The 12,240-nt window shown below is 40.5% G+C and overlaps 1 protein-coding gene across 10 annotated transcripts in view; it reads right to left on the reverse strand.

Moving 5' to 3' along the window:
- The window catches only part of ablim3 (actin binding LIM protein family, member 3), a 61,493-nt gene that overhangs the window by 13,732 nt on the left and 35,521 nt on the right, over positions 1-12,240 (reverse strand). For 8 of the 10 annotated variants that reach the window (XM_079556219.1, XM_079556217.1, XM_079556216.1 and 5 more), the window contains exons 7-12: positions 9,037-9,124; positions 7,470-7,528; positions 7,298-7,369; positions 5,150-5,311; positions 2,829-2,858; positions 2,575-2,695 (exon numbers count right to left, since the gene is read on the reverse strand). In XM_079556219.1, the coding sequence (XP_079412345.1) occupies positions 2,575-2,695; positions 2,829-2,858; positions 5,150-5,311; positions 7,298-7,369; positions 7,470-7,528; positions 9,037-9,124 (532 nt within the window). The remainder of the gene's footprint in view (positions 1-2,574; positions 2,696-2,828; positions 2,859-5,149; positions 5,312-7,297; positions 7,370-7,469; positions 7,529-9,036; positions 9,125-12,240) is intronic. The other 2 variants (XM_079556218.1, XM_079556211.1) reach the window with 1 other exon arrangement.

The following is a 12,240-nucleotide window of genomic DNA, read 5'->3' on the forward strand; positions in this document are numbered from 1 at the left end:
TTAATAAAACATACAATGTAGACAAACTCCTTCACATGGGTTTTAAAATGTTGAAGGGCCATAAGGCTGTCCACAGACTTAAGATATTATTGTTCACAAAATGAAATAATTGTTCATGTACACGGTGCATAATTTATAAAGAAACAGACAAAACAACAACAGACATACTGTACACCGAGGACAATTAGCCTGGCTAACGCCAGACTAAAATCACAAGTGATATTTAGTCTGGGGACCACCAATTCATTTTCTCGTAGGAGAGGTGTGGTTTACGGGGCGCTACGAACGTCTATCATGCGTCTGCAGTAGCCACAGCCAATCGTAACATTGTATCCGATGACGTATGACGTAACCGCTGTAAACTTTCGAGCTAAACTATTTAGAACACGGCCTAAAGCTCGATCGAAAAATAGCGTTGCGTCTGCTGCTGTCATGTTTGATCCGTAAATAACCTTTTTTTTTTTTTTAAACATCTTGCCGTCCCTCCTCGTTCTGTGATTGGTTCCCAAATCCACGCAAAATTTCGGCCATGGTTCCCAGGCTGTTGTGCAGTTCGAAATGATTCGAGCGCACACAGCAGCCTGGCGTTTGCCAGGTTAGAGGACAATGGGATCTGCTGTTAAGAAATGTGATATCTTTTTTTTTAAAACAAGCCTTCCTGCATCTGAGTGCCATGTACCTCTATCCTGAGTGTAGAGGGTTGAGCAAGGAGACCACCTCATATAGTAGTGATGTGGACATGGAGGGACAGACATGAGAAATAACCTTCTTCAATAAAATAATAATAATAAAATATATTATATAGAAATACAAACTGTAGAAATATTTTGGTCTTTTGTTACTCTCCACCAACAGGTTAACTCACTGATTCTTCTTTTCCCCTCTGTAGAATGCTACTGATGGTGACCTTGAAATCCCCATAGGAATCATCTTTAATGGTGAAAACGGAGGTCCAGAGCAAGAACTGAACCCCTCCCAAGTGGGGATCCTTCTGGAGGGCAATGTGGTCATGGATTCCGTCTGCAGTCTTCCTTTGGCAATGGGTCTCCTGTTTGGACTGACTTATGCACTCCACTTGGAGTACCCAAAGTGCATGAAGAACACATTCCTGTTCATCCAGCAGATTATGCTGAATCTGGGACGAAACGATCCTCCTCCAAAACTCCAAAGGCTGAAAAATGAGCTTGCTATGTGTGCATAGATACATTGAATGTTCACTCTTCATTCAGCAGCTTCATCTCAAGTTCAGGAAGTCATTATTGTATTTGTTTTTATTGTCTTTTGATTTTGGTGGATGGCAAAACCAGGACTTAATTTGATTGTCCAGCTGGGGCCATTCCTTATTCCATATTTTTTTTTCAGATGGGTAAAAAAGTTCAAATTATTGTGAAAAGAGGTTTAACTGTTACAACCTGTTACCAGTGTGTCGCACCAAAGTTCTCTGTTACTACTGATGTACAGTTTTAGCTGTTTAAAAGGATTTTTAGAAAGAAAATATTTTATTGGAAGTCCGATGTCGTTTGTGAAAACATAGCAATTACTGTCAAATAATGCCAAAAGTGCTTGTTGAAAAGTGGCTTGGAACTACTAAAATGTAGTGTTTTCTTAGAATCACTGTGAAAATTGGAGTACTGTTCATAGGAAAACAAAATTGTTACAAATAAAAATTTGTAATGTAATTGCCAACAGTACTAAAAATAAAAATTACTAGAAGTATTAAGTGTGTTTGACTTGACATGTTAAGTTAACTGTAATTAAACATATGAGCTTTGGAGTAGCACTACGCAAACTAGTGAGTTTTCTAATATCGGCACTACTTAAACAATTGAGTTTTCTACTAGTACTTCCCTTAATAAGTTAAGTTCATTATACATAAACAAATTAGTTTTGAAATGTTGAATACTTAAACACATTAGCTGGCTATGACTCAACATAGTAATTTGTGACATTTTTTACTTTTGAGTTTACTCTACTAAATCAGTTATTTTTTGGTTTTGGGTCAATTACTCAAACCATTTGATGGGAATCGGTTTCCTCAAACGATTTAAGTGTATTGAACTTATCCGGGTTTACAGTGTAATACTTTGAACTCTCTAAGATATATTTTTTCAGTACCTGCTTTCGAAGCTTTTTTTTTTAGATCATTAACGGTGCCAAGCCCTAGTGAAGACACATATTGGGGATTTTGCCTTCAATTTGATTACATTTTAATATGTACAATATGAGGATCATCGGGCTGAAGTTTTTATTTTTAAAAATCGTAATCATTTCAATTAATAGAAATGCTTTTCCAACATAACAATAACCAAAATGTGCATAGTAGGTAACGTAGTTCATTGGTCCATCATTCTACTGCGTGCAGCGTCAGTGCACATGTGTAAGAGTTTCATGGAATGACCAGCCATTGATGGTGTTACGCCAATTAAGTGTTAATCATTGAAATCTTTCATCATCAATGTATTTATGCAAGGGTCTACTGACGATGGCAGCAATGGGAATTACAGCGCAGTTATTGTCTCGAAATTAAGCCTGTTTTTTCGACTGGTAGAGCGTGATTGGAAATGATGGACTCACCAGTGTAGCTAAAGTGCTGAGGAGAGCGAGGCATGATGGGAGACATGCCCGGGCGACTGTACGTTGGGGAGTCGATGTATCCCGGGCTGGAGCACCTCTGCTTGTCCAAACTGTCATAGTCCTGAAAACACAAAGAGGTTCCTGTCGGTTACTTAGCGGGGAAATGGGTAACGACAAGCCAAATAGTTGAATGGCAGGTCAAAAACGGCAGCGTGTGACGTGCCCAGACCTGTCCCGAGTGGAAGAGTGCTTACCTGAGAATATGGAGAGAGCGTCCCGAGAGACTGTGAGGATGACAGAGAGGCCAGTTAATATTTATGGAGTCAATAGAACACGGTCATAAAGCATCAGCATCAAGATTGCATTTGCAAAACTAACAATCATCTTTTTTTCTATCTACAAAGATGACAACAATTAGTGGCGCTTAAGACAAATGCCCCATTGTTCCCCGTAAAATTTGTCAGTTGAAGTTGGCTGCCAAGTCAGATACAGTTTTTACCTACAACAGTGGTTCTCAAACTGTGACACGTATGGTGGTACTTGGCTTTCTTCAGGTTCTTCTTCTGATTGCAATTTTTGATGTATATTTTCATCACATACAGTTTTATTCATGCAGTGGAGTAAGTTTGGTTTCTTCCTTGTTGATGTTTAGTCGTGAAATACAGTAGACCTTCAGTTCATCTGTTTTAGCAGCTTTTGGGACCAGGATAAGTGATGATTTGGTCCTGGTAGAACTCAGAAAGCCAAATATGGTAAGAGTTGGTACTTTTTGAGAAGTTGGAGAGTTTCAGAAACATCAACCTACAACCTCTTAAAGCAGAACTAAGTAACACATGCCCCTAGAGGCCACTACAGGTGTTATAGCATGTTGCGTTTTGTACTCATTAATTGTCTGTGAGAGTAAATACTACGCTGACAGAAAAGACACAGGGAGAGAGGGATATTGTACATCCAATTATACAGTGGAGATATTTTTTTCACTCAAACTTGGCTGTAAAAACTTGGCTGTAAAAATTGTGGCGCTAGCCCACAGTTAGCTTTGCCCGTTAGCCTGTTAGCTTCTTCTTCGTGATTCTATTAGTGTGTTTTGTGCCTCCGACCCGGAAGCAGGAAAGTTGGAATTGTTGTGTCGGGAGATGAAAGATCCCCCAATCATCCCATTAAAACTTGTATTACCCCCAGAGGAACAACGAAAAGGATTTAAGGTAAAGTTACTTAGTTCTTCTTTAAAGTCCCAAAAAGCACAGTATATTATAATCACTATACATTTAATGACAGTCACCACCAACTATTGCCTATGTTTATTATTATCATTATTATTATTTTTCAGTGGATATAATAGATCTTAAATTTGCAGCCATCCCCACACAAACAACAAACCCCACACAAACTTATTAGACAACCCATTACTTTTTCCGAATACTCTGCTATAGTTTTATTAAAATGATTTTCCAGATTGAAAATCAATGGCCATGACACTCCAAGCAATGTCCCATATCTGACTCTCTCTTTTAACCTTTCTTAAATGACTGTAGTGCTCAAGCCGAGGTGACACAGAGGAAATGATCTGTAATTAATCAGCTAATTGAACGGTGCCATATAAATGTCAATGAGTTTGTAATCATGCATCAGAGCGTGAAAGAACAACTAGGGGTTGTTTTAATTAAACATAACATTTTAGACCAAATGCCAACCCATTATTGAACAGAATGGGCAGGAAGTACTTCATATCATCAATGAAGATTTTTTTTTTGTAGCTGTTAATGTTTCATTTTTGTCTTCGGAGCTTAACTACATTTGAGACGAAAGCATAATAAGAAAATACAAGCTCAGTCATGTTTGCCCCCTTTGCTTATGTTGATACAGCAGGATGAGCTTCGGGCTGAGAGTAATCAGATTATTTGGCTAAAACCAGTTTGTAAATGAACATAAAGGCATTATCTTTCACAATTTTGCTGATCTACCATAGCAAAAATTGGGAAAATAAGTCCCTGTTAGCTGTTTTTTGACAACTTTCTGTCCCCCATTTGTTGCTTCTCATATATTTATATCTGTTGCACTGCCTGACCCCAAAAAAAAGTCACCGTTTTGTTGGTTTGTTTCTTTGATTACAGCGCGCATTTGCTGTGGCATTGTTACAATAAGCTTCTGCGATGCCAAAAATCAAGGGTTGCATTAATTTTTCATCAAGATCTTGTATTGATGATGGGAGAGAGTGGCCACTGCGCAAAGCCTGCTCCAGCACATCCCAAAAATTCTCAATGAGGTTAATATCTGGACTCTGTGGTGGCCAATAAAAATGATGTCTCATGCTCCTGAACCAATGGAATATGCCCGTGCCATCAGAGAAGAAGAAACCCATTGATGGATTAACCTGGTCATTCAGGATGTGTTGCAGATCCCAGATCAGAACAGTTAGTTAAATCCAGGTGGTGACTTTTTTTTTTTAGGTCAGTGTACTTTTTAGCAGTGTGCTTTAAGGTTAAGTTACTGTAGTTCCCCTTTGTGTATCCCTATAGAATACATTGACCAGTGTAGAGACCGCGTAGAGTCCAGGTGAGTGCTTTGAATGTACCTCCCCATAGCTGTAAGTGTCTAGCCTCTCATCGGAGGCGTATCTGTGGTAGGGCTGGTAAGAGGAGCATATGAGGTCAGGCGGCTGCACCTCGTAAATGGCCTTGATCTTTGGGAGGGCAGCTAGATCCTTATAATCTAGGAAGTCATTCTCCACTCTGGCCTGGAGAGAGGACATACAGAACACCAAACCACAAAAAAGACAGACAGATCAACCACATGGACTGCACAAGAACGCATGCTGCATTCAGGCGATCGTGGAAAGGAGCGAAAATGCTGACGGAGACAGCTTTTGACAGCTTTTATTACCCCGATGAGTTTAATTTGAGAGCGAAAAAAGATTTACGCAACTTCAATGACTCATGATTTATGCCCTATAGAGACAGTGCATTTACAGCCACCTGTGCATGATCTTTAAAACCCTGAGGTGAAGTTATCAGCAATTTAGCTGGAAAGAAGTCGTATTTAGACCTAAGAGGTAAGCCAGTCTAGACAAGCTACATACTGTACGTCCTTCACTGACACTTGATCGACTTTGAACAATAACATGGTGCTTCATCACAACAAATTATCAGAGACAGTGAATTTCGTTGTGATTTTAAGTCAATTCTTGGGAACATATTAACTCTCTGGATTTTCACTTGTTGAATTTGGTCAATTAAAGCTATTTTTACATTTAGCATTTTCTGTTGAATTGAAAATATAAAAACGATTTCCACCTCAGAAAAAGGAGCACCTGAATGCAGCACAAGCACAGAATGGGACCTTGAAAATCAACAAAAGCAGCTGCAAGAGTGAAGCAAGAATAAGCCGCAGCATGCACCTCTATGCTTCATTCTCATGTTACACGCAGCATCATAGAAAGTTGTTGACCTTCATAGTAAGCCCTGCATGTGTAACACAGGGACAGTATAGACGGGGAAGGCGAATGCTTACGCTGCGTTTCCCTCTCATCCATCACCTCAGAGCGAAAGGTCATTGATTGTAGGATGGGAGTAGAGCGGGCCAGTCCTGCTTACATGCAGAGCAGTCGTGACATGCCAAGGCACAGGCAAGCAGCAGCACAGCACAGTTTCAGGCAACACGGCGAGCTAGAGGCTATAACATACACCTGGACTACACGGGAATGTTCTTAGAGAGAGAAGCGACTTTTTATTAACCTGCTCTTGTCTCATCACTGAGTTACAAAGGAATATCTGCAGGATTTTTTTTTATTTAAAATGAGGGCTCTCGAGTTTTGATCACTGCTTGTGAGGCTAAACAGTTATCAAGAAAAAACAAAGATGCATCACTTTATTATATCAACTAAATAGATCAGTTATGGGCGGTACGGTGGCGCAGCGGTTAGCGGTCCTGCTTCGATCCCCAGACAGGGCCTTGCTGTGTGGAGTTTGCTCTCCCCGTGTATTTCCTCTGGGTATTACGGTTTCGCCGACCACTAAAAACATGTACAATAGGCCAGTATGAATGAGGGTACGTGGTTACGGACGGAAATGAGCCCAAGCCTACATTAACATGAACTGTCCTAACCAAATAAACCAATGAATAAGTTTGTCTATATCAAATAACATAAGGCAAGTGTCCAATGAGGCTTGAGATATTTTTACACTTTTTATATGGTGCCATTGTTAAGCATTTACGTTTTGGTTTACAAATCCAATTATCTCCCTCCAAATGTTTAGTGATCCATCTCTACAGTACTGTAAAGTTGCTGTGTTTTATACCAGAGACGTCTTAAGGCAAAACACGTCCATGAATTCTGGATTGGGACAGGGATAAGGAGGACATTGAGTTGTGACCCAATGTCGCTGACTAATCCTAAATCACTATTAAAGCTATGAACAGAGACATTTTTCCCCTGTTTATTTAACTTTTAATCTCCTGTTCACCGCAGGATCTGTAATCCACACATATTGATTTCACACACACAAAGCCCAGTGCAAGGTGAGACGGACAGAAACACAGCCGTGAGCGGTGACACAGAAAACCAGCGAACAGGCCAGAGGAGTCGGGTCAGTGCTGAACCAGTCGATGCCTCGGGGTGCTGCTTGTGTTATAAAGGCGGAGGGGTGAGGGTGGGGAGGGGGGGTGGGTCTTTTGAGCTTGCCACTAAAGGTGACTGAGCGTTGCCCGGTAATAGGTTACTTACACATATGACTCTGCTGGGAGAGCCGATGGAGGAGCCCGGCGGAGAGATGGATGCCTCCGACAGACGCCTGTGCTGTGTAGGAAAAAAGACAGAAAGCGTGTTGTGTTAGATGCCGCAGTTGTTTGGAGTCATGTATTGTGTATTGTTGTGATACTCGCTGACTTGCACACACCCTGAGTCTTTTCTCTGCCCTCGCCGCCTGCTTGCATAACGGGTGCCACACCTCCGAGCCTACAAAAGAAGTGGAGACAGTTTGTGTGGTGTTCCCAGGGGTGAGTTATACACAGATACTTTTACTCAAGAAACGTTTTGAATAACTTCTAGACGCAGATTGGTCACAGCATACAGTACTTGTAATTGGGTAGAATTACATTGCCTGACCAAAAAAAAAAAGGTTGCCACTTGGATTTAATTAACGGCTATGAGCTGGGGTTGGTCAGGTCTAGGTTCAGCAACACTATGAGATCAGTTGAACATCTTGAATGACCAGGTTATTCCATCAATAGATTTCTTCCTCCCTCATGACACCGGCATATTTCACGATGACAATGCCAGGATTCATCTGACTCACATTGTGAAAGAGCATGAAACATCATTTTCACACATGGATTGGCCACCACAGAGTCTAGATCTTAACCCCATTGCAAATCTGTGCGATGTGCTGGACAAAGCTTAGCACAGTGGTCACACTCTCCCATCATCAATTCAAGATCTTGGTGATAAATGAATGCAACACCGGATCTTTTGACTTTGATTTATTTGTTTTTTGTTATAACTGTTTTGGTGGTTCTGTTTTTTTGTAGTTCCTGTGTGTTTGTATTTCCCCTGTTGTGTTGCTCTTCACACCCCTGTGTTGTGTGGCACACTGATTGGGGCGTGGCTGGTTCAACATTTATGGACAACTCCCAAACCTGTTCATTTTAAATTAAGCCATGATGAAGACCTGTCAGTCGAAACATGTTGGCTTGGCCATCTAAATAAAGGCCTTTTTAAATACTTCCTCGTGCTGTGCATATTTGTTTGTTGCTTGGATCCCTCTCCCAAGAGCACCTACAGACATTTTTGGAATACATTGAGACACCTAGATTGCAGAAGCTAATTGAAACAATACCACAGTAAATGTGTGCCGTAATCAAAATAATATTTTTTTGGTGGCAACTCTTTGAATATTACTCAGAAAATATTTGTAACAACACATTTTAGACACATAATTGAGTAAAAACATTTGAACTGCTAAACTAAATTACACAGATAGAGGATTATATACTTAATAAGGCCCCATGGAGGTAGGATATATTGTCGTTTGCAGAATCTATTACATGGTAAAGCGCTTTGAGTGCCTAATGTCCATGGAAAAGCGCTATATAAGTTGAGACCATTTACCATTTTACCATGACCTTCACTACAGTATTTGCGATTTGATAATCGTGCCCATTCATTTTAGATTTCGACTCAGTTGCAATTGCATCCACTGGAAATACACAACACCACATTGCATAATCCTCAAAAGTACCAGGATTAAACATGGGACTCAATTTTGAATAATAATAATAATATACATAAACAAATAAACGACAATGCCAAAAGATTACTAAAGCCATCTGCTTGATTACTTCCCTAATGTCAATAGCATTCTTTTGAAATCTCTCTATCTTGGCTACACACTATCCACCTTTAGGTTCCCCCCACACGTCACACATTTGTTTTCTCTGTCACAGGGTTTTGAAGTTGAGTTTCACCTGTCAAGTACATTTCCTCTCCCTCTTTGAACATGGTGTTGCAGCGGGCGCAGCGGGCACAGGTGGGGTGGTAGTGCTTCCCTCCAGCCTGAAGGAGACAAGAGGGAAAAGAGTAAGGGGAGTGACCGGACATAAATTATCACCATAAACAGTTGCTCCACAGTCAGAGCTAATCTGCAAATTGCCCCCCACCACGAGCGGGTCACACTGTCCATATGTTTCATAATGTTTATCACTTGACCACCATCAGCCTCACACCGTTTAAAGACATAACAGAAAACAGTAGCCAGGGGTGACCGATTCAGCCTGCAGCCATCATAAGATAGACCATTATGCCTCACCACAAGCAATGTTCTGAAAGCTTTTATAACTGGGACAAAACCAGGACTAAATACAGACCAAGAACAAACCCATAAACTGATGCTCAGAATTGAGTGTCACAAGTTTACATAAATTACACTGTAAGCACCTGGATAAAATTTTCCAGCCTCAGGGCTCCTAGACACCCACCTCAGGTGCAAAATTGTAATATTGTACAGTTTTAAATGAAGCATAATAAAATACATTCTAAACACTGGACTATCCAGCTATGAAACTTATTTTGGTTGTAATAAATTAGTATCTGTTGCCATATTTATTGGTAACTAGGGCTGAGTTAAACGATGCCAGTATGGTATCGGAAAAAATAGTCTTGGTTCTAGGAGTATAAAAAAAATGAAAGTATCGAAAGCAGGAACCGAAAAAAAATATAGTTTTAATGCTGTTGGTCCAGGGACAGCATTAATGGAAGTGACTTGGTCGTTTTCCCCTTAACTTCTTAACATTTTTTATTAAATTTTTTACCCCAACTATTTTCTGAATGTTTGCCCAATTTTTATTACTAATATTTTCCTTATTTTCTCCTAATTTTCCCACAAATTTCTTCCTTTTTTCAGATTTTTTGCCACTATTTCTTCCAGTTTTCCCACCCCCCCAAAAAAATTATTTCCCATTTTCCCCACATTTCTTGACATCCGAGATGAACCCAATATTGTACATTTTCATTACTGTTCTGCTTTCTGGTTCTAGATGACAAATATGTTTATATGGGTATCATTAAATGTATCATTCAGGTATCGGTATTGAAAACCAAGTATCGCTAAAGTACTGGTATCGAAAAAGCATGTAACGGTACCCAGACAAAGTAATAACTGGTAAAAATGTTTACCAATACCTGAACTAGCCTAAACCAGGTCTAAAACAGGACTCACCTGCACATATGGAGGTCAAAATTGTATACAAATCTAAATAAATCCTTGGCAGAGAAGAAAAAGATCATGATTTAAGTGATTCTAAATAACTGGTATTACCACAAGTTTTAGCATCATCCCATGGGCCATCAGATTACTCAAACTTTTTGAGAGCCACCATTGCCTTTTCTCTATCCCATTAGTAGAGAATGATCCCTGTAGATCAGTCACATGAAGAAATGTGCAAAAAGAGTCGACGTGAGGGAAGGACACGAGAAACATGTCCTTGGCCATGGCTCTGGGGGAATGGCTCATGTAGGCGAAATGGGCACACGAAATGGTGCATGTACGACGCCTCTACTGTACAGCAGACCAGACTGTCCCTCTTCACTGCACGGTCCATTGTCCCGGGACGCCGCACAGGCAGCAGGGAAGGTGGCCGGAGCATGCCCCCGTCCCGCCACCTCAGCACCCCAGACGTACCAAGAGAGAAGCGCTATTTATAGAGGCCCAGTCATGTGACCCGAGTCAAGGAGAGGGCATGTGGTCCTACACTGCAGTCCTACATTCATGCATTATTAAACGGAAGAAGAAGAAGTCATATTTCTGGGGTTGGGTTATGCTTTAGCTAAGTGTTTTAACATTACAGCATATTTTTAGTTTATGTATTACAATATTTGGTTGGTTATTATTATGGATGGATTTATTTATTATACTTTTCAACTTGATGATCCCATTGATGCTGCCTTGTCACTTGTACTGTATGATGTGTGAATGAATCGACCAATATTCTAGGATTTTAAGAAAATTGCCATCCTGACTGAATAGTCTTTGCAAGCCCTGAAGAAACACCAACAGCACTTCCCCCACTTTTATTCAAATTTATCTCAATTCTTAGAAGTTTTAGCCTGCTTTACATTGCACCAATATGGAAAAAGTCACTCTGATAAGGGTGAAAAACTGAGCACACAATTTTTAAGCCAAATCAATCAACTCAATTGGCAATTTTAGAGTCGAATCAATCTTTTCAATCAACTCACCGCTTCTGGCATGAGTTGGCCCTCGGTGACGCAAACCCACTTATCCAATTGGGTCTGAGACAGCCATGATGAATAACACTTTGCGAGTTGAATATAATAAATATTCTTATCGCAGAAAGCACATGAACACACGAGAGACGGGGGATGACTTTCAACCCTGTGATCACATGAATGCAGCAATAGGCCAATCGAGGCAAGAACACACAAAGAATCCCCTTCATATTTCTCCTTCCAACGTCACAATGCTTTTATGTGATTCAGGAAGCAGCGCTCTTTGATCAATGCACTCCTTGTAAGAACTGTTCTGATCCTTCCCAGTCTTTCGGGCTGAATTCTAAATACCTCCTCTTTCCTCTCCTGGGCCGTTCTCAGGTTACTCTGTAAGAAGAACCAGGAAAGGATGCTCCTAGAAGACTGCATTTCCGCCCCATGCTTTCCCAGCAGTGGCACGGTTTATATCAGCAGAAGCCACATGATATTACTTCTCCATTAGAGACTGCATGAGCCTTATTAACGACCGGGAGTGGAGAGAAGTAAGAATGAAGGCTAAGGCTGCACTAAAAATGCGGAATGGTAATTTGTTTAAATGAAAATTTAGTTAAAATCTACTTCAAACATGCCCAGGAGCAGAAACATTTGACTAAAGGCTTTGCCAATCACACGCATTTCAGAACATGATGGAGATCGGATCTACAGGGTTAACAGGTTCAAAAAATACAATAGCTCAATCAAAGGCACAAAAAAAAGAGAAAATAGATAAATACATATTGTGTCTGAAACCAAAGTTCAAATAAGGAAGCTTTTGTGATTCGGACTGGCAGGGAACTCAGCGTGAGTTCAGCTCATGCAGGGCCGAGATCTAATTGTTTTGCAAGTTCTCACACTTCTGTCTGAGCAACTTGCAGATGCAGTCAATTAACAGTTGTGTTCTTGGC

The sequence above is a fragment of the Gobius niger genome, assembly GCF_951799975.1.
Source record: "Gobius niger genome assembly, chromosome: 5".
NCBI lineage: Eukaryota > Metazoa > Chordata > Actinopteri > Gobiiformes > Gobiidae > Gobius > Gobius niger.